We start from the raw sequence: 26,145 nt of genomic DNA, 5'->3' as shown, positions 1-26,145 counted from the left end.
TAAATTACTAGGGTCCTCTAATGAATCTGCAGCCACACCAGATCTGCTGTGTGTATTATAGGCTGCAGGGTGTGGAATTTGCACACACACTGGATCTTCTGTGTGTGTTGTAGGCAGCAGGATGTGAAATCTACATACCCACCTGGATCTGCTGTGATTTGCAGGCTGCAGGGTGTTGAATCTTCACACACACTGGATCTGCTGTGTATTGTAGGCTGCAGGGTGTGGAATCTGCACACACACCAGATCCGCTTTGTATTGTAGGCTGTGGGGTGTGGGATCTACACACACACTGTATCTTCTGTGTGTGGTGTAGGCTGCAGTGTATGGGATTTGAACACTTACCAGATCCAATCTGTATTATAGGCTGAAAGGTGTGAAATCTCAACACACACTAGATCCACTGTGTATTGTGGGCTGCAGGGTGCGGAATCTGCACACACAGCGGAACCGCTGTGCATTGTAGACTGCAGGGTGTGGGATCTACACACACTGGATCTGCTGTGTGTGGTGTAGGCTGCAGTGTTGGATCTGAACACACACCATATCCAATCTGTATTGTAGGCTGTAAGGTGTGAAACCTCAACACACACCAGAGCCACTGTGTATTGTAGGCTGTGTGTGGAATCTGCACACACTGAATCCACTGTTTGTGTTGTAGGCTGCAGGGAGTGGGATCTGCTTAAATACCAAATCCACTGTTTGTGTTGTAGACTGCAGGGTGTGTAATCTGCACACGCACCGGATCTGCTGTGTGTGTTGTAGGCTGCAGGGTGTAGAACCTACAGACACAACTGGATCCATGGTGCTTTGTATTCTGTAGGGAGTACAATCTGCAAACTGTATCCACTGTGTATTGTAGGCTGCAGGGTGTGGAATCTGCACACACACTGGATCCGCTGTGTGTTGTAGGCTGCACGGTTTGGAATCTGTACACACTCTAGATCCGAAGTGTGTTGTAGGCTGTGGGGTGTGGGATCTGCACAGAGACGCGTCCGTTTTTTGTATTGTATGTTCCAGGGTGTGGTATCTGCATGCAGATCGGTCCACTGTGTGTGTTGTAGTCTGTAGGTTGTGTCCAATCTGCACACACACTGGATCCGCTGTGCTTTATCTGCTTCAGGGTGTGGAATCTGCATAAATACCAGATCTTCTCTAGGTGTTGTATGCTGTAGGGTGTGGAATCTGCACACACACCAGATCAGCTGTGTGTGTTGTAGGCTGCAGGGTGTAAGATCTGCATACACATTGGATCTGCAGTGCTTTGTAGGCTGCATGGTAGGGAATCTGCACACACACACAATCCACTGTACTTTGTATGCTGCAGGGTGTGGGATTTGCATACAGACCTGGATCCGCTGTGCTTTGTAGGCTGCAGGGTGTGGAATCTGCACACACACTGGATCTGCTGTGAGTATTGTAGGCTTCAATGCGTGGGATCTGCTCAAACACCAGGTCAGCTGGGCTTTGTAGGCTGCAGGGAGTGGGTTTTGCTTAAACACTACATCCACTGTTTGTGTTGTAGGCTGCAGGATATGGAATCTGCACACACACCGGATCCGCTGCATGTGTTGAGGCTACAGGAAGTGGAATCTACAGACACACCAGGATCCATGGTGCTTTGTAGACTGCAGGATGTAGAATCTGCAAACACACTAGATCTGCTGTGTATTGTGTATTGTAGACGGCAGGGTGTGGAATCTGTACACACACTGAATCTGCAGTGTGTTGTAGGCTGTGGGATCTGCACACAGACCCGATCCGCTGTGTGTGTTGTAGGCTGCAGGGTGTGGGATCTGCACACAAACCAGATCCACTGTGTGTGTTGTATGTTGCAGGGTGTGGGAACTGCCTGCAGACCGATCCACTGTGTGTTGTAGGCTGAAGGGTGTGGAATCTGCACACACACTGGATCCGCTGTACTTTGTATGCTGCAGGGTGTGGAATCTGTAACACACTGGATCTGCAGTGTGTTGTAGGCTGTGGGGTGTGGGATCTGCACACAGACCTGATCCGCTGTGTGTGTTGTAGGCTGCAGGGTGTGGGATCTGTACACAAACCAGATCCACTGTGTGTGTTGTATGTTGCAGGGTATGGAAACTGCATGCAGACTGGTCCACTGTGTGTTGAAGGGTGTAGGGTGTGGAATCTGCACACACACTGGATCCGCTGTGCTTTGTATGCTGCAGGGTGTGGAATTTACAAACACACTGGACCTGCTGTGTATTGTAGGCTGCAGGGTGTGGAATCTGTGCACACACTGGATCCGCAGTGTGTTGTAGGCTGTGGGGTGTGGGATCTGCACACAGACCTGATCCGCTGTGTGTGTTGTAGGCTGCAGGGTGTGGGATCTGCACACACACCTGGATCTGCTGTGCATTGTAAGCAGCAGGGTGTGGGAGCTGTGCACAAACCAGATCCACTGTGTGTGTTGTATGTTGCAGGGTGTGGAAACTACATGCAGACCGGTCCACTGTGTGTTGTAGACTGTAGGGTGTGGAATCTGCACACACACTGGATCCGCTGTGCTTTGTAGGCTTCAGGGTGTGGAATCTGCATAAACACCAGATCTGCTGTGTGTGTTGTAGGCTACAGGGTGTGAAATCTGCACACACATTGGATCAGCTGTGTGTATTGTAGGCTGCAGTGTGAGGGATCTGCATACACATCGGATCTGCAGTGGTTTGTAGGCTGCATGGTGTGGAATATGCACACACTCAGGATCCACTGTGCTTTGTAGGCTGCAGGGTGTGGGATCTGCATACACACCTGGATCAGCTATGCTTTGTAGGCTGCAGGGTGTGGAATCTGCACACACCGGATTTGCTATGTGCATTGTAGGCTGCAGCATGTAGGATCTGCATAAACACCAGATCCACTGTTTGTGTTGTAGGCTGCAGGGTGAGGGGTCAGTTCTGTTGCTAGCCTCTGGACAGCAAATCCCTTGTCACTTGTTAAATACACGTACACTCGACAACCAGATTTCGTAGAAGTGAAGGGTATGTTTGAACTGCGCTATCCCGGGCCATGTTTATACTACAGAAAGCCCCCGGGGGGAGGATATTCTGGTTGTGATAATAGCACATATTGTGATAATTTAAAAATAGAAGAGCAGAATGTCACACTTGTGGGTTGGTATTATAAATAAATACCAGTACCCCGAAAGGCTGGTTACTATGCTGCGTGTTGCCCCATAGTGAATTTTATGGACACTTCTTTGTATATCAATTATTCAGAAACAATGTTTTACAAACAAACATTTTCCCTAGAGCATGAATCAGATCCAAATATGATTGGAATGAATTCCAGGTATACCGCAGTAAATTATGAGGGGCCGATATATGCACACCTTCGGTTTTATTTTTTGTCCAATGGAACTTATTCCAATGTTTATAATGGGACTGACGACGTGGCTCTTGGAATGGTGTTCCCTCTAGGTGTTCCATGTAAGGATATCGAACCGAAAAAGAAATGGGTAAAAAGGACATTAACGAAAGAGTTTTGCGAAGGAGTTACAGATTGATAAGTGAATAGCTATAGCAAGGGTATCACATTTGGGTAAATCCTGTCCTCCATATTTACCCTGGGTGGTATGGCTTTCAGATGTAAATTGCAAAGTTTGTCCAATACCACAGTGGCAGCCTTGAGAGATATTACTACCCAAATGGAAAGTATTCGGAACAGACTAGATATGCAGTAGATTTTATATTGTCTAAGTCTTGTGGTGTTTGCGATTTAATTGACGATCAGTGTGTTATGGGAACAGAACATTTGGAGAAAAACATAACACAACACATTCTGGACATCATTGAAAATGTCAAGGGCATGGAAAGTGGGAATTGGAATTGGTCCCTTTTTGGTAGTTGGGGTTGGATTTTTAAGGAACTGATTTACCTTATAGTGGTGTTGGTGTTTTGCTGCATCCTTATTCAATGTCTTCCTTTCTATTGTTCCTATTGTGCCTCTGTTTTTACACCCAAACAGAAAATATCAGCTCATGTTACAAATGCCGCTATGATGTTACAGAGTGACATTGACAACTTAAGGCATATTGACGAAGGAATATTTCAGGATTCCTCTCTCCCTGCGGTTCCCCTTTCTAACGTTGATTGTAAGGAGTGCCCATAATTCCTTCTCATTTACCTTTTAATTTTAATGTTTCATCGTTTTCTGACATGCTGATATTGCTCTAGTACTGTTGCCTATGTATCACTTTTATTTCCCTTTTACTTATTAGAAAATGTTTTTTAGCTCATGCTAAAATTTGAGTCTGGTAGATTAGGCCCGTTAATGCTCATGCAATGCCATGTTTTAGTTAGCATTCGCTACACCATTTTCTTTGCAGGCACCATCTAAGGCTATTCAAAACAGATCTTGTTCATTTCTGAGAAATGCCCTTTGCTAAGTTTCTTTTCTGTAATGTAACGTTTCATTTCGGTAATGAGTAAACTGCTCATGCCAGCACATAGCCTTCTCACTAAATAGAGACCCTCTCTCACGTGTCTGATGGTGGAGTTTGATCACGGCCCAGGGTGAAACGACCTTGGACTGTGCTAGGTTGTGCAAGATACGAGACTAGAAACCTTATTTTTGTATTTCACTGTCCAGCTGCATCTGCCTGGTAAATTCCACTGTGGGCGTGTCTTTGCCCATCTATGAAATGTACATTATGTATCTCTATGCTTGCTGTTTTTTGGTTCCCGCTGTAGCACTCTCAGAGACTGTGCAGACGGGGCTCCACTCTGAGTGTATATGAATAAACAATTATTGGCTCATATTCTCCACTGACCGCCTGACTCTTCATTTGGTGTGGAAGACAGGGAGGTGGCCGTTGGTGACCCGGGTGGCCCAAATGGGTCACTTCCACCAGAGTGGAGTTGAGTAGAGAGGAGTGGGGTAGAGTGGAATGGCACAGAGTGGCGTAGAGTAGAATGGCGTAGTATAGAGTGGTGTAGAGTGGGGTGGAGTGGAGTAGTGTGGCATGGAGTAGAGTGGTATAGAGTTGTGGCATTGAATGGAGTGGCATAGAGTTGCATACAGGGGAGTGGCACAGAATGGTGTGGAGTGGTGTAGAGTAGAGTAGAAGGGTGTGGCATAGAGTGGAGCAGCATAGAGTAGAATGGAGTGGCATTGCTTACAGTGGCATAGAGTAGGCCAACATAGAGTGGAGTGTGGTAGAGTGCAGTGGCATACATTGACGTAGAGTGTTGTACTGGCATAAGGAGGTGTGGCATTAGTAGAAAGGCATTGAGAAGAGTGGAGTGCGGCATGACTGATCCTCGATGTACCACGTCACGGCCACATCACCCCCCACCTGAGAAACCTGCACTGGCTCCCCGTCAACAAGAGGATATCCTTCAAACTCCTCATCCATGCACACAAGGCACTCCACAAGACCGGCCCAGCCTACCTCAACAGACGGCTCTCCTTCTACACCCCAAACCGCCAGCTACGCTCCGCCGACCTCTCACTCGCCACAGTCCCGTGCATCCGAAGAACAACCACCGGCGGGAGATCCTTATCCCACCTCGCCGACAAGACATGGAATACCCTCCCACTGAGCCTACGACAGACCCAAGACCTGCTGACCTTCAGGAGGATACTGAAGACCTGGCTGTTCGATCAGTAGCAGCCCCCACCTCCTCCCCAGCGCCTTGAGACCCTCGTGGGTATGTAGTGCGCTTAACAAATGACTAATTGATTGATTGATTGATTAGCATGGAGTGGCAAAACATTGCATACAGTTAGTGGTGTAGAATGGTGTGACGTAGAATGAAATGGAGTGGTATAGTATTGAACAGCATTGAGTAGGGGGTTGTAGAGTAGAGTGGCATTTAGTAGAGTGACGCCGGGTAGAGTGGAGTAGAGTGGTGTGGACTGGAGTGGCTTGGAGTGGAGTAGAGTGGTATAGAATAGAGTGGCACAGAGTAGAGTCACTTAGAAGGTGTGAAGTGAAGTGGCATGGTGTTGCGTAGAGTGGAGTGGCATAGAGTAGAATAAAGTGATGTAGATTGGAGCGGAGTGGTGTAGAAAAGTGGTGAGTGGAGTAGCGTAGAGTAGAGTTGGATAGAGTAGAGTGGCATTGCATTGAGTGGCGTAGAGTTCAGTGGCATAGAGTAGTACAATTGTGGGTGAAAGTAACTAAAACTCCAATAGAGACGTCAGATAGGGTGATGGAAACATAAATAAAAACTGATCTAAAGTTATATTTATTAGCGAGTATATTAACCCAGACACAATTGTCATATGTTCAACTGGATTTAAAAAAACTAGGAATGGCTGTCCCACCTGTCACTCCTCCTTGCACATCATGGTCTCTACAGTGTACTGATGTTTTCAAACACATAAACATGAAGGACATGAAATACCCTGATCACAGCTTCTATGGCACTCCTGCCAGTGGCTTGAACTGAACACACAAGAACACGTACCCTACTGGAGTATTCTGTCTCTGCTGGAGTCTGTGAGAAGCTGTTATTGTGCAAGTGAGGGGTGGGAGCCACGACTGACCTCTCAAACTTGACCTTTGCCCTTTGTCATGGTAGACGAGGTAAACCTGGGGTAGAAATGGAAGGAGAGTTCCCCGGAAGTAGAAGGGTTATATGTGGTCAGAAAATACATCACATGCTATGACAATTCCAATTGGAAGACAAGGTCACCCCAGTGCATTATGGGTGTGAAAATCACCTGGTACATTATTGTAAACTGCAGCAACTGTGATTAAATTAGGAAATATGAACTGTGTGAAGCAAGAGAGGAAAACTAAAGTTTACATCAAGGCAAATTGTTTGATGCAGAATGCCATGGGATCAAACTGCTCCTGGCGAAATGTCCTAGGAACTAGCTGGTGATTACAGTAATCAATCAAAATAAAAAAGCACAGCAACCTAATAATAAACCCAAATTAAACTATGATGACAGTAAAGGCATCAGGCTTTCTATCTGGGGAACATGAAAGGGTTATTTCATTGGGTAGAAATGGGAAATAATTGGCAGATTCCTCATTTAAAGTCCGGTAACCACTGGGGGGCACATTTACGAGGGCTTTGCGTCGCTCTTGCATGACAGAACATGATACATGCATGACGCAAACCTCTAAGTCAGACTTATAAAACCATGCAAAGACATTTTGCGTGTCTTTGAGTAGCACAAAAAATCTGAAGTAATGCAACGCAGCATTACCTTTAGTAACCAGTTTCGGATATTTCTAAAGCACCATACTCACCTGGGCCCATAAACCTACACACTTTAAACCGCTAATCTATTTCAGCTGATCAGGATTTTATTTACCTTATTATTATTTATACCTGAGCATCATAACTTACCAATTCCTTGTCACTTTAATTCTAATCTCTTAGGCTAACGGATCAAGGTAGTTAGAATAATAGGTATGAAATAACAATGTACTTTATCATGAAATAACCACAGACTCGAGAATGTTTTAAACACTTTATCTATGCAATATTTTGTGAGTCAAGTACCAACAAAGGTCGGATTATAACTTTTCAAGTAGAAAATAATGATCAAAGAAAAAATCTTTAGAGACTTTGCAAAATTTCTAGACATTGGTACCTGGGAAGGGTGAGAAAAGGAAACGGTACAAAGACATACCACACAGATTGTATTTACCTAGCTTGGTGCGAGGACGAACCCCTGGCCAAGAGCTGGGAAAAAAGGGCTCCCGACTAAACAAGAGCCAGCAGGTCAGGACAGGTACCCTCCAGTTAGTGCAACGCCAGCGCCACACCCCTCTCTGCAGTTACTCTTGTTCCCCTTCTAATGGACAGAGTCTTCTCCTTCAGCAATTTCTCGAATCTTCTTCAGAGTGCTCGACCAGCCCCCTGAGGTCTGCGGCATCCACGATTCTTCTTCAGCATAGATTGGGTCAGTGACAGGTATGTAACAAGTCGGACAATCTAACTGACTAAGCGTACCTTAGTTATACCATTTTCCAGGGTATGTACGACTCGCCAATGTTGCAAATACGTGTATTCCCTTCATTTGATTGGTCAGTAGGAGGGGAGAAGTCATCACACCATACTAATATGAAGTCATCTTTTTAGTTTAATTTCTAAGTTCCCACCCACAATTTTATTTTCTCATGCTTTTTATTCCTTCCAGCAACATTCACATTATTTAATATACAATGTATAACAATTTATTTAATCCTCTTCCTCTCTTAGGGTCAAGAGGTAAGGTTCTCAGGCACACTGCTGGAAAGATGGATCTTGGCAGCTCCTTAATGTCATTGTTCGAGGTCCCACAGTGTTCCACGCACATGCGCATTCGGATTTCAAGATGGCGATACAAGCCAACCTTCAGGCCCAAATACGAGCTAATAATAAAGTCAACGAAAGACACATTAGAATACGAAAATAAATCAATGCACTGTATACCACTTATTTCTACTCTAATCCCATTACTTTATTTTAATTATTGCATTAGCAGATTAGCAAAACACACAAGTTTTAGTTCAAGCAAAAGCATATGCATTAGCATGTGAGTTTCAAGCGGCCATTTCAAGCACTACTGGCAGCTGCAGAGAATTCCCACCAAAAGCGAAAGCCGTCATACTACGTAGATGCAGTAGACGCATGCGTAGAAGAGTTCCTGCATTTTCGGCAGCCATTTTAAAACACTCGGGTTACTGGTTAGTAAAGCACATTTAAAAGCATCCCCTAGATACCAAAATGTCGTCTGGTGCAATTATTATCACTTACAAACCATGTTGAGCACGTTTCTTTACGTATGAAACCTTGCTCCATCAAAGGTTCATCGGTGAGGAAATAACCTGAGTCAAAAACATGTTGCCTAATATTGGGGAAGTAACCAGGACTGGAGGGTACGAGATTGGAATCGTCACAACAGTAACATGTCAGACATTGTGTTCCAGGTGCTACTGGTGGGTGGACATCATTTGAGGCTGGTTTGTTTCCAGGCACCAGTTTACAAGCAGATGGTGAGCTTGGCTTCATCAGCACACACAAAATAACCACAAATATTCCCCAAAACATTGTTACCATTGTGATATGATAGGATAAAATATCATAAAGTGCACTAAAACCCTCAGGTGCCAAAGCCCTATTGCGAGACAGACTAATCAACAGAGAGAAACCAATAAAGAAAACAGGAAACTATAGTGAGGAAAGCCAGGTTTTCAAATGTTTTTTAAAGGACACAATAGAGTCCGCTTCAGAAATATGGAAGGGAAGGGTGTTTCACAGCTGTACAGAGGCAACTGAAAAGGAGCGCCCTCCCCATCTTTCCTTCCTAAATCTAGGAGTCGCAACTTTGAGGTGAGCAGGTCTGAGAGACCGATTAGGTGTTTACCAGTGAAATTGTGCATTCAGTTGGCTGGGGCTCTAGTTATGCAATGCCAAAGAGACAGTGTACAGAGCCTTTTAGGAGATGCGCTCCCAACTAGAAGCAAATTAAGGGAGTATTCTTTTTAAAGCCTTGCATGGGACCGGCCCTAAGTACATTTCATAAAAACTTCATAAGTACATCCCCCACCATACTTTAAGATCTATGCACATGAACTACTTAAAGGTTTCAGTTTTTAGACGCAAAAGAACAGGAGGCTCACGCTTCTCAGTATTAGGACCCAAACTCTGGAACGCTCTTCTCCCCCATTGAGACTTGAGTCAGACCTCTTTCATTTTAGGAAGATGCTGAAGACCTGGCTCTTCACCACGCTTACAGTTAGACCAGGACAATCCTTACCAGTAACTCTTTATGGAAAGTAACTCCTCCAGTGCCAAGAAACCATTGGTGAACGAGCGCTATAAATGTTCCTATTAACATAACATACCATAACATAACATAACAGATGCCAACTCTGACCAAGCGTCTCTTGAGGATGATTACAAGAAGGCGGGCAGCTGCATACTGTGCAGCCTGAAGTTTGATCAGGGAGGAACTTTTCATGTTCAGGTACAGAACGTTACGATAATTAAGCCTCCTGGTGACTAAGGCGATGATGACAGATTGCTTAAACTCTGTCTGGAGATAAGGAAAGATCTTTTTCAGAATCCTTACGATGTAGAAACAAGTGCTATTACTAAAACTGACCTGTGGGTAAAAACTCAAGGTATCGTCAAATACAATACCAAGATTTTTTGCTTCCTTTTCTCGAGTGGGGAGAGGTCCACAGACTTCTGGCCACCAGATGTTAGACCAAACGGGTTCCTAAGACACAAACAGAAGAAACTCAGTCATTTCTGCATTCAGCTTCAAAGAGTTGTCTCTCATCCAGCTGGTAATTTATTTTATTTTATTTAAAAAGTTTTATATAGTGCGAACATAGCCCATGCGGGTATCAGAGTGCTTTATACATGTTCAGAGAGCAAAGACATATGGAAACAAGTAAGGCTCCCGACATATGGGAGAGTTTAGAACAAAATATATGGAAGCAGAAGTACAAATGCAATAATCATAACAAGAACAATCTTCAAAACAATGACAGCAAGCAGTAGTCATGGGAGTACTTGACGAATCAAGAGAGGTGCTGCGAGATGAGATCCTAGGTTCTAGGGCTTAAATTTGTTCATGATTAATACTCTATGGGGCATATTATCAAGATGGGGCGATACAATTATCGCCGCTTTTTCAGCAGGAAACTGCCACTAAAGTGGCGATAAGTGGCTTGGTAATATGCCCTAGAGAATTCCCATAGAAGCCCAGGTTAGATGTGTAACCTGGGTTTCTATTGGAGTTCTATATTCTGATTGTTTTTTAAGTTTTGGGGACACATGCCCCAACTGTAGGCAGTCAGGAATAGAGCCTTGCAGTAGAGAGGCATTAACATTTTTTGTCCAGAGTAGGAGTATTGATGATTTCAACTCATTGAAGAAGTTGGAGGGAAGAGGGTTGTTGAAGTGGTTTGTGGGTTTTGCGGATATGGCATTCCTTAAAGGTTTTGAAGTAAGTCCATGAGGAGTTATTTTTGCAGGTGTGCCCAGGTGGACAAGAGCATAAAGCCATCAGGGAGGATGGAGATAGGTAAGAGAGGTAAAAGAGGACGATGTTCAAAACCCCTCTGTAAATCAATTTCCATGCTTTCGATCTTCTCAAGGGAGAAGGTGGCAAAACCCTTGCAGTTAGGTTACGCAATGGAACCAACTTGAGGTGGGTTGGGTAGGCCATTTGATTGTAGTTTAACAAGTTCAAAACATTATTTTGGTTGGTTTCTAGCTTGATCAAATTGGTTTCTGAAGAAGTTAGCTTTTGACTTTCTGATACCTTTGTAGTATGAGTTCCTCATTCTTCTCAAATGATTCAGTTGTTCAAGGGACGGAGAGGTTCCCCACCATTGCTCAGCTAGTCTCTGGTTCTGTCTTTCAGTATTGAAACTACCATTATACTATGGTTTGGAGTCATTGGTGGATAATCGTTTTAGTTGTAGCAGTGCAATAAAGTTTACAATATTTTTCATGGCACTAGTGGAGTGTTTGTGAGATCCTGGACATCTGACATGTCTCCGAAAGGAGGCAGGATGTTGCCACTGAAAGATGTTAATTCACAGACATTGATGAGGAATGTGATGCAGTAGTGGTCAGAACAGTCACACGGGAGGATAGATTCAATTTGAATGGAGTTGGCTTTGGCCATGATAAGATTTAAGGTCGCTCCCTTGTTGTGAGTGAGGCTGTTGCAGATTTGGATCACATTTAGGTCCAAAAGAAATGTTTGAAGGCTGTTTACTCTAGTCATTCAGGCCATTCCAGTGTAGGTTTCAGTCTCTGAGGGAGATTTGGGTACTGTGATGTCCCATGTTTGTTGTGATAATATCCATAATCTGTTCAATGACAGAAAGGTTGTCCCCTGGAGGCTGGTACAATATGTGCAATTTGTAAACTTGCCCGTTGTTGCATGCGATATTGATGGATAAGTATTTGCATGAGGATAGAACGGGGAAATGTGACTGTTTAACAGATAAGCTCTTATGGTGTATCCAGAAAATACCTCCACCTGATCTGCAGAATCTGTGTAATCTAGTGATGCCATCATTAGGGGGGACTAGCACATCAAGGGTGGGTGCAGATGAATCATTTAACCAAGTTTCAATCAGGATTAGGAGGTCAAGATCATGTTTGAGGATAAGGTCGTCAATGTCCGCCGAGTAGCTTGTGGCTGATCTGCAATTGAGTAGCATGTATTTCAGACAAGGTTTGGAATTAGGTAGGGTGGTTTGTGTGATGGTAACTTGGTGAAGGTTGTGTTTGTTTACTACTCTGTGGTTGGGTCTTGATTCCCTATGTGGATTTGGAGGCATGGATTGGATTAAAACGTGATTGTCTTCGTCAGCAGGGAGTGATAAATCAATGCCATGGTGTGACGAGTTATTAGAGAGGAGGAGGGAGTGGATATCTTTGTCAGATAGAGGATATTTTATTTTAGTGGAACGGGTAGGTGCCTTGGGGTAGGGTAAATGTATCCATCCCAAGTGCATGGGCTCCGGAGAAAGTGAGATCCTGTTGGTTGGGTGGTGTGTGGTAGGCAAGGTGGGGAGGTGGGGGGATTGGCCATGAATAAGACTGTTCATATTGAGATCCCTCTCAACCCACCAATTCTTGGATGGCTGTAAGGTGAGGCCAATAAGGCTTTGTAGGTGAGCTTTGAGTTGTTGTAGGTAGTTTTTGATCTCATGAAGTCTGGGGTCTAGTGATGTGTGGGTACAAGTTATTGTGTCTAGGGGTGGGTGGCAAGTTAGAGGGGGGGTTGGAGTTAAAAGAGTTGGAAGACTATTGGCCTAGGCAGGAAAAGTAAAGGAGCTCAAAAAATGGGGGAGAGGGGGTGCTGGAGATAGTTTGCTAGGCATAGTTAAGGGATCAGACATCGGGCAGGGCATAGGTTGCAGGATGTGGGGGTCGGATGAGACGTTAGGGTGAGGGAATGAATGTCTTGGCCTGGTTTTTCAGAAGTAGCTGCTCTGGATGTGGAGTGAGGTTGAAATGTGGAATGATGATTGAGGAAGGAGGGCTCAGATGCAGGTGATGGGTTAGTGTTGCATACGGAGTTAGGAAGGCTTTGGACAGGGGAGGATTCAGTCCTCGCTGCAGCTTTATTGATGAGGGTGAAAATGTCCTCATATATTTCTAGGTTGCGTCGGATGATTGTATGGGGATGAGCCCAATGTTGTAAATGGTGATGGTTGCTTCCGCTCTGTAAACTGATGAAGTGGAAACCAAGCCGCTCAGACCATGATGAGTTTTCCTGGACGTGGAGATCAAGAGCCATGAGAGCAGGGCCTTCCTGCATTGAGCACGTCTCTTTGTGTAAAGGATGAGGTCACTTGTTAGGGCTCCTTAGTTCATGAAGAACTAGAGGTCAGAAACCAGATTTTCTGGGTAGGATTTGAGAATACAATCCATTTTAAGCTCTTGGCTGCTTTCTATATTATATATGCTCTTACGAGACATACACTGGGTGAACCTCTCAGCCACTGAAGTCGGGTTGTTAGAGATGGAGATGATACTTTGAGTATCGCCAGCGTACAACAGTGCTTGAAACCCAAATGACCGCACCATTGAAGACAGAGGGGCCACATAGAGATTGAATAGAGTAGGGCTCAAGAACGAGCCCGAGGTACCCCACATGGAAGGCTAAATGCCTTAAAATCACCACAGCTGACAGTATGTACCCTGTTGGTCAAAAAAGAGTGGAGAAGCTGCAATGAAAGTCCTGCTTACCCCGGCTTGCTGCAGACATTGCACAATCCGTACAGATGAGACTTGTCAAATACTGCAGACAGATCGAGCATTACCAAGCAAGCCTCCCTTCCCTGATAGACTTATGTGGTGAATACTATCCGTTGCTAAAATGAGGGCCGTCTCAATGCTATGACCAGCTCAAAACTAATTTTGAGAAGGACACCCAGGGTATCAGTAAATGTAACCAATTCTCGGCTCTTGAACTTTTCTAAGATTTTAGCAGGCAGACAGCAGAGAGATGGGGGTGGAGATTTTTTATGTCATCGGTGTCTGAGTTAGGCTCCTTAAGAAGCAGTGTGACAACCGCTTCCTTCCATGCAGTAGAAAACATTCCAGATTGCAGTGTTAAATGAAACACTTTCTGCAGAAAATTAGCAATAGGATCCAAGTAATATGCCTGTTTTGCCTTACATAATCCATTAATCCCCAAACAGGCTCTGGTCGACTTTAGCCAGAGTGTGCGGACAGGGAGTGAGCCTTGTAATGTCCGTATGTGACGTGGTGCATCGCAGAAATCTCATGAGGCCCATTTCTAGATACAATCATTGAAGTCAGAGAGCGCACACTATTCCTCAGACACATCTTACATCTTTCTGCCTCCCAGTGGAAGGTGCTCTGGTAATGACATGTCATTGGACAGTAATTTATAGTTTTTATCAGGGTTCTGCCTCCTCTGATTGTCTATTATTATCCCATCTCAGATGCTGTGTGCTCACCTGGCACAGAAACTCTGCTCTGCTATGTAATTTGTCAAATATATACATTTATCCCTCCCTTCTGGGTAAAGCTCTTCCTATTTTAATTGTATATGGACCTATAAATGGGAGCTCACATCTGTTGAGCACCAAACTGAGAGGAAATTGAACATTTACACATATGTGGATCCTGACAAGAGAACATTAGTATACATAGAGAAGAAAGAGACTTCCATGCAAGAGTTTGGCTCACTAGAGAACAGAGGTTGTAAAGAGTGTCCTTTTGTCCCCAGTAGGACAGCTGGGATATAATGTACGGTTGGAAGATGGATTAGGGTGAATACCGATCCCACAGAGAAGACACGGAAGTCCTAAGGAATGATGGGGCTTATAAACGTTTCTCTCTTAGACTGATGGCCAAGTCATCATGAGGGGTCTTGTTGTGGGATTTCTGCCCCTCTTGTTGCAGCCAGTGCTTGTTCACATTGTAGCGCAGGGTGCGTCCTGCTCCCTCTGGACCCCCACTGAGGATGCCTTCACCAGCAATGGGGACATCAACATTGGGGCCATTTTTGCTGTCCATTTTGACAACGACTATCCGCAAGCCAATTACACCATAACCCCCCGCCAGGCGTCCTGCAAAACGTGAGTCTCCGCTGTGACCCTGGATCTTTTTTGTTGTATCTTATTGTGGTAAACATTGGATATTACCTGACAATGTGTGGCAGAAGGGGTGTGGTAGTTCCTGATTAGGCATATTGAGTATACCACTGTACCTTCCTGTGTGATCCCTACAGGACCTGTCTGTGAGGTCAGACATCTGCAAAGAACCCAGTGTTCTGTCTCTTCATCAGAGTTGCAGAAAAGGGGTTCTCATCCAGGATCTCAGACGTGTTTTCATGTATCTCTGACTCCAGGCACATGAATTTATAAGTGTCAAGGACATGTAGAGTGCTATCATTGTCCGATAGGTACAGCCTACAGGCTTGCGGTTGGCTATATGCTTTAATTTACTTACTTTGTACTCTGCACATACCTAGAAGAATGTGTTAATTTCCAGGTAAGTGTGCAATGTATATGATTAACTTACCATATTCCTGTGTGTGGGTCATAATAATCAAAGCTGTGACGACTACTCCTCACTGGACTGGTAAACCCTGACAAAGCCAGATAAACAAGTAAACACAGACATAGCCACACAAACACAACTGTGAAGAGCACATCTCATTCTACTGATAAAAAAAGGTAAAGCCAGATAAGCATCACAGCTGTGAGGACTACTCCTCACTGGACTGGTTAACCCTGACAAAGCCATATCAACAAGTAAATACAGCCAAAGCCACACAAACACAACTGTGTAGAGCACTCCTCATTCTACTGATACACACAGACAAAGTCAGATAAGCATCACAGCTGTGAGGATGACTCTTCACTGGACTGGTAAACCCTGACAAAGCCAGATAAACACCACAGCTCTCAGGACTAATCCCAACTGTACTAGCACACCCAGAAAAAGTTAGACAAACAACTAAACTCACATTAACACCACAGCTGTGAAGACCACTCCACATTGAAGATCATTCCTGAATGTGTTTGAGGAATTTCAAGGCAGTGGATCAAAAACATTGGAAACAAACATATTTACTTTTGTCCGTTGTAAAACTGTTGCATGTACCTGGGCGCGTGTGGAGCCCGAATAGTAAATACACATTTTATTGTGGTCAATGGCTTGTCCTCATGTATGAATGTGTCTATTTGTGTGTGTAGGTGTGTACTCACATGGCAGGAAGAGGGAAGTGTGGTTTGGTGTACTTGGGCTTCAGTGGTCAGTTTTTTAGGGCCTCTGCTGGAGCGGAGAGAGAGTAGGGAAAAAGAGAGGAAATGCTTTCCACATGCATGCACCTACAAATGGACACTTCCGAGATGGAACAATTGATGAAAAAACAAACGTGCAATGCGCTCCTTGAAATCCTAGGGCAATATTAGTTTTAGGTTGAGCATCAGCGCGCATGCTCTGTCTGCAAATCCTGTTATAATCAATACCACCGCTTTTTCCCGCCTCCTACTTACAATTGGCTAACTACACTGTCGCTTTTCCTTGCTGCCTCCTAACTCGTTGCAATTGCCAATACTTCACTTCCCGGCGAGTCTTAGGCGCACCGGTCAATTACAGTTTCCTTCCGATGTCCCTCTTCATACGCTGTGTGGGAGAACTCTTTGTTTTATTTTAATTGATGCTTCCTGCCTTGACCGTTGCTTGTGTTGTTTTAATTTTCAGAGCGCCATGCGTGCTTTCAGTTTCACTGAAGGACTACTCCAAGTCCTCCTTGGATAGGGTGACCAGAATTTTAAAGTAAAAATCGGGACATTTCTCAAAAATAGAAGAAGGACTACAATTTTACTTCAAGCAGTGAGAGCGCTCCTCAGCAGAAAATTACAGAACAGGCAGAAAGAACATACATAAAATGTAATGTTTAAGCCCAGTAGCTTGCCTGTTAATTAAATTGCTTTCTTGAAACAACTGCTAACTTTCTCTGCTTTGTAAAACATAAAAAACACCTCCCACCGTTTTCAGTCGACCCTCTCCAAAAACAGGGACATGAGCTAAATTTCTTGAAATTTGCTGGGACAGCTGGTTAAAAACAGAGACCGTCCTGGCAAAACGGGGATGCCTGGTCACCCTATTCTTGGAGTTCGACTCCTTCTACTGCCACTGTGGCCTAGAGCCTGAGGTCATCGAGGCGCTAGGCCAGGGTGCTTCTCAGCCGAGCTGCCCGCTGCCATGCTGTGTAGCATCAGCCTGGCAACCTAAGACAGCGGCTTCAGCTGTCACAGCGACACGCAGAAGCTGCAGGAGGACATGCTTCAGGGACAGCCGCACAGCCATCGGTCATTGAGGGGAAGGCCCGCATCATCAAGTGGTTGTACGGCTCGGCTACAGGGCGGCATGGGACGATCGGGGGCCCTGGGCGCTGCTTTGAGGACGATGGGTGGACTTGAACTGTTTGTATTGGCTGTGTGCTTGGCTGGGTGATCCCTGAGTGCTGCTGAATATAGTAGGTGGTATACCTAAACTTTTTACAGTGTTCTACACTGACTATCACACCTCCCTAACCACAATCTCTCCTAATGTCAGTTTTCTTTAACTTCCGTCTGCCCCTGAGAAAATCACTTTATTTATGTAAATCCGCAGCACTTCTAAATTAATTTGTGTTTACATGTGTGTTGCGTTTGAAAAGAGACGGTGTCACCACAGAACCTCCTACATCTCTCTTTTGATTCAAGCTGCTATATATATCTCCTGCCTGTGCGTGTCAATAAAGGGAGGGTGTAATCACTGGTTATATGAAGCTTCACGCACATTGCAGCTCTTTTTTGGGCAGTACATTTATTTATAAACGTTTTTGTCGGCGAAGGAGGACCCAAGGGTGGTTAGGACTTGATACAACACCCAATACTGTTGCATGGGAAACAACGTTTACAACGCTGTTGGTTCAATGCGGTACCATTACAATGTGTCAATACAATGACTGCGTTGTTACCACGCATACCATTACAATGCAAGTCATTACAACGACTTGCTGTAGTGGGCTTTAGGTGTTGTATTTGCAATCCAACACCTTCCCTACTGTTGCACAGACTGAAGTTGGAATAGTAAATTATACTATTCCAAACTCACTACAGCAAGTCATTGTAACGACTTGTGTTGTTATGGTATGCACGGTTACAATGTGGTTGTTGTACTGACCGCGTTGTAAAGGCATGCATTGTAAACGCATGGGTTGCAACGTTATATATTCCTATCGCACACTCACCGCCAGTGCCTTAGTGTGTGGTACCTAAAATGACACGGATGTTACGATGTTGAATGTTTACTTTCATGACTGCCATGGCTTTCAAGGCTTCCAGGGAATTTTCATGGTTTGCTGTTGCTTTAATGGGCTGTCAATCACAGCCTTAGCGTTTTGTCGGTTGTCATCTTGTGTGAATTGTGCTTCCTTGGGTTTTGGTGGTAGTGCAGCTGGGGAGTCACATGGTGTGTAGCTTGTAATCCATAGTCAGTGAGGTTTCTTTGATGCATTTACTGTACTGAACATCATCCCAGGTCTCTTGGAGTTCTTATGGTCCTGAGTACCTCCATCTGGGCCTTGAGTGAAGCGGCCTACATGAGTGTGGTAAAGCCACAGACACCTTTAGGCATATTTACAAGCCCCCGTCTCCAGAGGAATGTTCCTGTGGTGATAAAACCTTTGCCTGCAATGGCGTGCAATGGGTGTTCTAGTGGGTGTTCCACCGCAACACCCATTGATTTTGATGCTTCTCCATATTTACAAGGGTGACATAAATAGGAGGCAGTGCCAAAATTAGGACCAGGGAAAACCTGTTCTTAAACAAGGGAAATGAGGAGAAATGCTTTATTTCTCCACATTGTTGCTGTCTCCATGTGTGCGGCATTGTGCAGCACACATAGAAACAGCAAAACACAGTGAATAATTGTTTATGTGCAGGAAGGTGTCCCTTCACGCACATAAACAATAATGTAAAAAATCGCAATTTGCCATTTCTATGGGGCATATTTACAAGCAAGTGGCGGGGCACGGATATGTCCCAATATTGCTAACGCATTGCTCCGTCCTTTCTGAAGCGCAGGGATGCGCAGTATTTACAACAATACAATGCACCCCTGCAAGGGTCACCTTCCTGCACATAAACAAACATTCCCTCAATGTAAGCAGCCTTGCACTATGGTGCAAGGGCACCTGTGTTGGTGCCAGGCATCTAAATAATGCGCAGGGCTGCACCATTTGCTTGTAAATACGGTACATCCCTGCGTTTCTGATGTGATGGAGTGCGGCCTTAGCAATTCTGGAGCAAACCCGCACTCCACCATTCGCTTGTAAATATGCCCCAAGTGTTGTACATTTTCCTTGTAATAAAAAAAGAGAGTGGGTGGAGACGGTATCTTCGCACAAATATCTTGTTTTTTCCGTGGTGAACCAGGTGGTGCATGGACCAGGGTCTGTTGGAGCTATGGTGCCATTGCTAGTTCGATAACGTTTGGTCAGGAGCAAAGATGTTTTAAGGCATGGTCAAAGTGGGCTCTGCCCCAGGGCCCCAGCCTTTCAGGGGGCCCCTGATAGAGCCCGATCTGTTCTGCAGACAGTATTGCCCCAATGACCTTTAATACCTCTTAAATAAATTGTTTTAGATATGGATTTCTTTATCTTTAATGTGGGTGATGTGCGAGAGTCTATTACAGACATTTTACAGGGAGTGTGTTTGTGGTTCATGCACCATCAATAAAAAGGTTTCTTTTAGATCAAAACAGGATCTAAGATATAAGAAACGGGAGGGTTTCACAGAGATTTTTTGCAGTAATATTAGTGATCTGCTGCTGTATTAAAAATATTGAAAAAACACATCACTATCCCTGAATATAAGGTGTAAACACATTTGGAATTTGGACGAGTCTGCCTGTGCACTGCCAGTGACCTGGCCAAAGAGGGCAAAGAGGGCATGAAAGAGCTGATATTGGATCATAAATTCAAAACTGTTCTGAATAGAAGCCCCCAAAGACGATTGGCCCAGGGCCCACAAACCCTAAAAACGTCCCTGGTCAGGAGGATTGCGGACCATCTACTGCACGCCTTTCATCCGCCTTTGAGAGCCCAGAGCCACCTCAGGGTCGTGGTGCTGCAGACCTGCTGGTCTGTGACCATGAAGTGTCCGGAGCATGACACGTGCACCCCCTCTCCTTTTTACGGTGCACCTACCAAATATAAATCAACATACTATTACATAAATGAAGCCTGGGTAATTCTACAACTGCAAGGGTTCTATGAGTCTATCACTTTATAACACCCTGAGTACTGCCTGTGTGATTACAGAACCAATAAGGCAATGCCTAGGGCCGCCAAGGCTTCAGGGACTGGCGAGGCCCACCCTGCATATTTAAGTAAAGCCCCAGAGGGTGGCGATCCCTGGACTTGAGTTGGCCTTGAAGCCCCCCGAACAATTCGTAAACAACACCCGGGAAGGTGGTGATCCCCTAGGCTCCGAAACGTCTCTGTGCCCTCCCGCGCCTAATTTACATGTGAGATTAAGGTCCCCAGTGCTGCAGAAACCCCGCAATATATTAATTGGATTTGCCCCGGAACATTACCCACCAGGGGGCTAATTTAAATGAACGGGTGAGACCCTGCTTCATTTTTTTTTCTCCATTTTTACCATCTGGATCCCCTTTATTAAAGCGATACTAGGTTTTCCTACTCTCGCTTCAACAAGACAAACAAGGATTTGCTATCACAGGGTGGAAGCCATGCACCGCCCTGTAATAGCAAACATAAATGTCCTGCAGATGCACACCTCGGTAGATTCTATGAGCTGCGCCTGGGAGGTGGCACTGCCTAGGGCCATGATGCATTGGTTACTCAATAACTACAGAATCAGTATAAACGCATGCCAATACTACTAGCACATGTGTAGTACAGCGACTAGAGTTTATTGAAGAGGCAGAGGAAGCTCAAAATTAAAAAATATAAATCCTACCAGAGGTCAGATGACATAGTTTGATGAGCTGACGACCCTGGATGAGTAGAAACAGCTGCACGAAGAAAACGGGTCTACAGCAGAACGCAAGGAAGCTTAAAATATTGGTGAGTGCAGCCTACTTTTTACCTTCTCCCGCTCGTTGCCAAATTTATGTAGTGAAGAGGCAGACAGCAGTTGATCCGATAAGTAGATTTATTGCAGGAAAACAAGACAGCTTAAACAGCCACCAACAGGAGCAGACAGCAAGGCAACTGTCTTCTCCAGCACCGTGTACAAACTCCCCAAGATTCCCCCCATGACAGCCCTACATTCTAACATTACATACTTACATTCTACTAGCATTACATACTAACATTCTACTATGACCTACATTGGAATACTACACGGGACACATGACTTTACAGCAATGAGCTCATGGTTTCATCCACGAGTCTTGAGACCAGTAGGGGTGAGTAGTTCGCTTCCTACCCCCTCTATTGTATAAACGCAATCTAACACTACTTCCACAGGTATGCTACAGCACCCAGAGCACATCACTTTACAGCAATGAGCTCACAGTTGAATCCCCGAGTTGTCAGACAAGTAGGTGTGAGTTGTTCGCTTCCCACTCCCTGTCTAGTATAAACGCATACTAACACTACTCACACAGTTATACTACAGCATCAGTATGCTACAGCACCCAGAGCCCATCACTGTTCAGCAATCAGTTCAATTTGATCCCCGAGTCTTCACACCGGTAGGCGTGATACTCGCTTCCCACTTCTGATATAGTATAAACGCACAGTAGGGGTCAGTAGTTTGCTTCCCACTCCCTCTATGGTATAATTGCCTACTAACACTACTTGCACAGGTATGCTACAATGACCAGAGCACATCACCTTACAGCAATGAGCTCACGGTTTAGGCTCTCGGTTTCATACCCAAGTGTAGCAGCATCGCACCTCAGCACCATGTCACTCTGAGCAACACCACACTTTCAGACCGGTGGGAGTGACTACTTCGCTTCGCACTCCCCCACAGAGGTTATAGTGCTCCTATACACCTGTTTCCTACTCTTTTTGCCCTTTTTTCCCCTTACTTATTCTAAATGGAATCACAAAATTGCTGCCAACACTTCCTAGTTGCAACCGCTCGCACCGCGCGCAGCCAATAACAGCAAGCTCGTGCTTGTAACGCCTCATCCAATCAGATGGCAGAATTCCCAGATATTGATATCTGTACATTTCGATATTTCTCCAAAACTACTGAACGGATTTACACCAAGTAAACAAAAGCATGCTTTCTAGACCAAGACCCTTCTCCCTGCCAAATTTGGGGTAATTCAGTTCACCCGTTCGACCTTTAGCCTTGTCTAAAGTTTCCTATGGAAATTAACATGGAGAAAACATGTTTTGTAATTTGAGATGTTATCATTGATGTTACTGACCATGTCATGAATGATGTAATATGTGACGTAATCAGCAGTGCATTACGGGGGCATGAGTTATAGTTAGCTCAACTAACTTTAAGGGCGTCATTTCTATGGTTTTATATGAGTGAAATGTCCAACTAACTATAACGTCCCTGAAACCTATGTTTTTTTCAGTGAATTTCAAAGGTTTTTTAAATGCTAATTTGTAACTATAATGTCCCTGAAACCAATAGTTTTTTCAGTGAATTTCAATGGTTTTTTAAATGCTAATTTCTAACTATGCCTACAAAGGTATGACTTGTGAAGAAAGAGGAAGACAAGCGCAGAAAAAAGCTGAAAGAGTCAACAGAAGTCCAGAAAGATGAACAAAAGTGCAGGAAGAAGCAAGAATTGTGCAGAAAGAACCAACCGAAGAGCAGAAAGCCCTCCTGTGCACCCAACTTTTTACTGACGGTTACTGGTGGTAACCAACTCTGACTAACCAGGACTGGAGCCAGTACTATGCTAAAAGACACTTAGAATACAGTGAAAACACCTACATACACTAGGGAACAATATGCGTTGCGGTACCCCTGTGATTAGCTTGACCTCCTCTGTATTGAGTTATTGCCTGGGTCATTGCATGAGTAAATGGGTACTGAGTGGATGATTAGAGTACTGCAAGGAGAGTGCATGGTGAATTTATGAGTGCTTGGGTTTTGGCAGACTGATTGTAGTACACAAAAGTCACATCAGGCCCCGCCCCCTCCCTTTACCCCTGTGCAAATGCGCCCCCAGGTGGGTTCTAAGTTGGGGGATTAATTCCCCTTGAATCCTGAGGGTCCCCGGGGGAGAACTAGCTCACCAGGTACCTTTAGTGAGTGCCACAGAGCTGCGTTGCAGAGAGGTGGTCTGGGGCCATGCCCCTTTTTACACCTCTCTGCAACGCAACACTGTGGCGTTTACTGGATGTACCTGGTGGGCTAGTTGGCCCCCAGGTACCCTCAGGATTCAAGGCGTCTTAATCCCCCAACTTAAAATGCACCACTGGGCGCGTTTGCACACTTGTCACATCAGACCATGCCCCCTCCCTGCACCACTGTGAAAAGCACCCCCGGGTGCGTTGTAAACTGGGGGATTAAGTCCCCTTGAGTCCTAAGGGTCCCTGGGGGCCAACTAGCCCACCAGCTACCTCCAGTAAGCGCCACAAGCTGTGTTGCAGAGCGGTGTAAAAAGGGGCATGGCCTCTAAACACTTCTCTGCAATGCAACTCCCTAGTGCATATTCGAAGTACCTGGTGGGTTAGTTCACGCCCAGGGACCCTCAGGATTGAAGGGGACTTAATCCCCCAATTTACAATGTACCAGGGGGTACATTTGCACACTTGCTTTGTCAGGCCCCGCCCCCTCCCTTCACCACTGTGCAAACACACCGCCTGGCGCGTTTTAAGTTGGGGGATTAATTCCACTTGAGTCATGATGGTCCCTGGGAGCCAACTAGCTGACCAGGTACCTCCAGTTATCGTCACAGAGCTGCGTTGTAGAGAGGTGTAAAACAGGGCATGGCCTTGGAACACCTCTCTGGAATGCAGCTCCCTGGCGCATACTGGAGGTACCTGGTGAGCTAGTTAGCCCCAGGGACCCTCAGGATTCAAGGGGGCTTAATCCCCCAATTTAAAATGTGCCACAGGGCGCGTTTGTACCCATGTCACATCAGGCCACGCCCCCTCCCTGCACCACTGTGCAAACGCACCCCCTGGTGCATTGTAAATTAGGGGATTAAGTCCCCTTGAGTCCTGAGGGTCCCTGGGGGCTAACTAGCCCACCAGCGACCTCTAGTAAGCGCCACAGAGCTGCGTTGCAGAGAGGTGTAAAAAGGGGCGCAGCCTTGAACCAGCTCTCTACAACACAGCTCCCTGGTGCTTACTGGAGTTACCTGGAGGGCTAGTTGGCTCCGAGGGACCCTCAGGTTTCAAGAGGACTTAATCCCCCAACTTAAAATGCGCCACACGTTTGCACACTTGACGCATCAGGCCATGCCCCTCCCTGCACCACTGTGCAAACGCACCCCTGGAGCGTTGTCAATTGGGGAATTCAATCCCATTGAGTCCTAAGGGTCCCTGGGGGCCAACCAGCCCACCAGCTACCTCCAGTAAGCACCACAGAGCGGCACTGCAGAGAGGTGTAAAAAGGGGCGTGGCCTCTGAACACCTCTCTACAATGCAGCTCCCTGCCGCATACTGGAAGTACCTGGTGGGCTAGTTCACCCGCAGGGACCCTCAGGGCTGAAGGGGAATTAATCCCCCAATTTACAATGTGCCAGGGGGTGCGTTTGCACACTTGCTATTGTCAGGAGCGCCCCCTCCTTTCACCACTGTGCAAATGCACCCCCAGGAACGTGCTTAGCTGGGGAATTAATTCCCCTTGAGTCCTGTTGGTCCCTGGCGGACAACTAGCCCACCAGGTACCTCCAGTAAGCGTCACAGAGCTGCGTTGCAGAGAGGTGTAAAAAGGGGCGTGGCTTCTGAACACCTCTCTGCAACGCAGGTCCCTGGTGCATACTGGAGGTACCTGGTGGGCTAGTTGGCCCCCAGGGACCCTCAGGATTGAAGCAGAACTTAATCCCACAATTTACAATGTGCTAGGGGGTGCGTTTGCAGACTTACTATGTCAGAACACGGCCCCTCCCTGCACCACTGTGCTAACGTGCCGAATAAAAAAAAAAAAAATCTTTTTTGGGCCCCTGGGGTCCTTCTGGGATCCCCTGACCAGGCCTAGGGGCTCAGGGTGTTTCCACCCTGCCCCCTTCTCTTGTTTTATGGCTTTTTTTTCTCTGTTTTCTAGCGACTTGCTTCTACCGAGCCACAAGATGGCTACCAACACTTCCTGGTTTGGAGTATTGGCATCCAATCACAGTGAAGCTCGTGCACGGGACTTCGGCTCCGCCAAGATCTCAAAATTTAATTTTTCTAATTTCTCAGCAACTACTGAACAGATTTACACTATTTAAAAAAGGCCGCTTTCTGATCCAAGCACTACCTTTGTGCCAAATTTGGGGTAATTCCGTTCAGTAGTTTCGGAGGTAGCCTTGCACAAAGTTTCATATGGGAAATTGATTTTTTGATTCTTATTTTTTGAATTTCTCAAAAACTATTGAACAGATTTACACCATTTAAAAAAAGTCACTTTCTGAGCCAAGTTCTACCTTTCTGCCAAATTTGGAGTAATTCCGTTCAGCAGTTCGGCTGAAGCTCGTCGCAAAATATCCTATGGATATTAACATGGGGAAAACGTATTTTGGGACCCCCCTTTTTTCTCAGCCCCCGCTTGACTAATCACCCCCAAACTTTCAGGATAGGAGCTGACCTGGATAGACTTTTTTTGGTGAGAATTTCGCATAGATTCGTCAAACGACGCCAAAGTCATTAGCCAATCAAAAAATGCTTTTCCTATAGAAACTATGTTGTAACTATAACTACTTACTGGCGACCGCCAGTAGGTAATATATGTATACATTACTCCACTCCGTGGTGGGTGTATATATATATATGTACATATATGTATGTATGTATATATATATATATAAAAATATATATATCAATATATATGTATATTACCTACTGGCGATAGCCAGTAGGTATATATAGTTAGGACCTAGCTACCATAGGAAATCCACAACATTCTATTGGGAATAACTTTGGCGCCGGTCGAGGAATTTGCGTGTAATTTTCCAAAAATTAGGCCAGCTCCGCTCCGCTTCTTCCCTGGAAGTTTTGGGGGGATTTGTCATGCGGGGG

The 26,145-nt window shown here is 45.3% G+C and overlaps 1 protein-coding gene across 1 annotated transcript in view; it reads left to right on the top strand.

Annotated features, from left to right (window-relative positions):
• Positions 1–14,834: 14,834 nt before the first annotated feature.
• The window catches only part of LOC144798230 (extracellular calcium-sensing receptor-like), a 102,272-nt gene continuing 90,961 nt past the window's right edge, over positions 14,835–26,145 (top strand). The window contains exon 1 of the mRNA XM_078668978.1: positions 14,835–15,052. Coding sequence (XP_078525104.1) covers positions 14,835–15,052 — 218 coding nt within the window. The remainder of the gene's footprint in view (positions 15,053–26,145) is intronic.

The sequence above is a fragment of the Lissotriton helveticus genome, chromosome 12 (genome assembly GCF_964261635.1).
Source record: "Lissotriton helveticus chromosome 12, aLisHel1.1, whole genome shotgun sequence".
Taxonomy (NCBI): Eukaryota; Metazoa; Chordata; class Amphibia; order Caudata; family Salamandridae; genus Lissotriton; species Lissotriton helveticus.
Note: the sequence above shows the minus strand (reverse complement) of the source record. Positions and strands in the feature narration are given on the sequence as shown.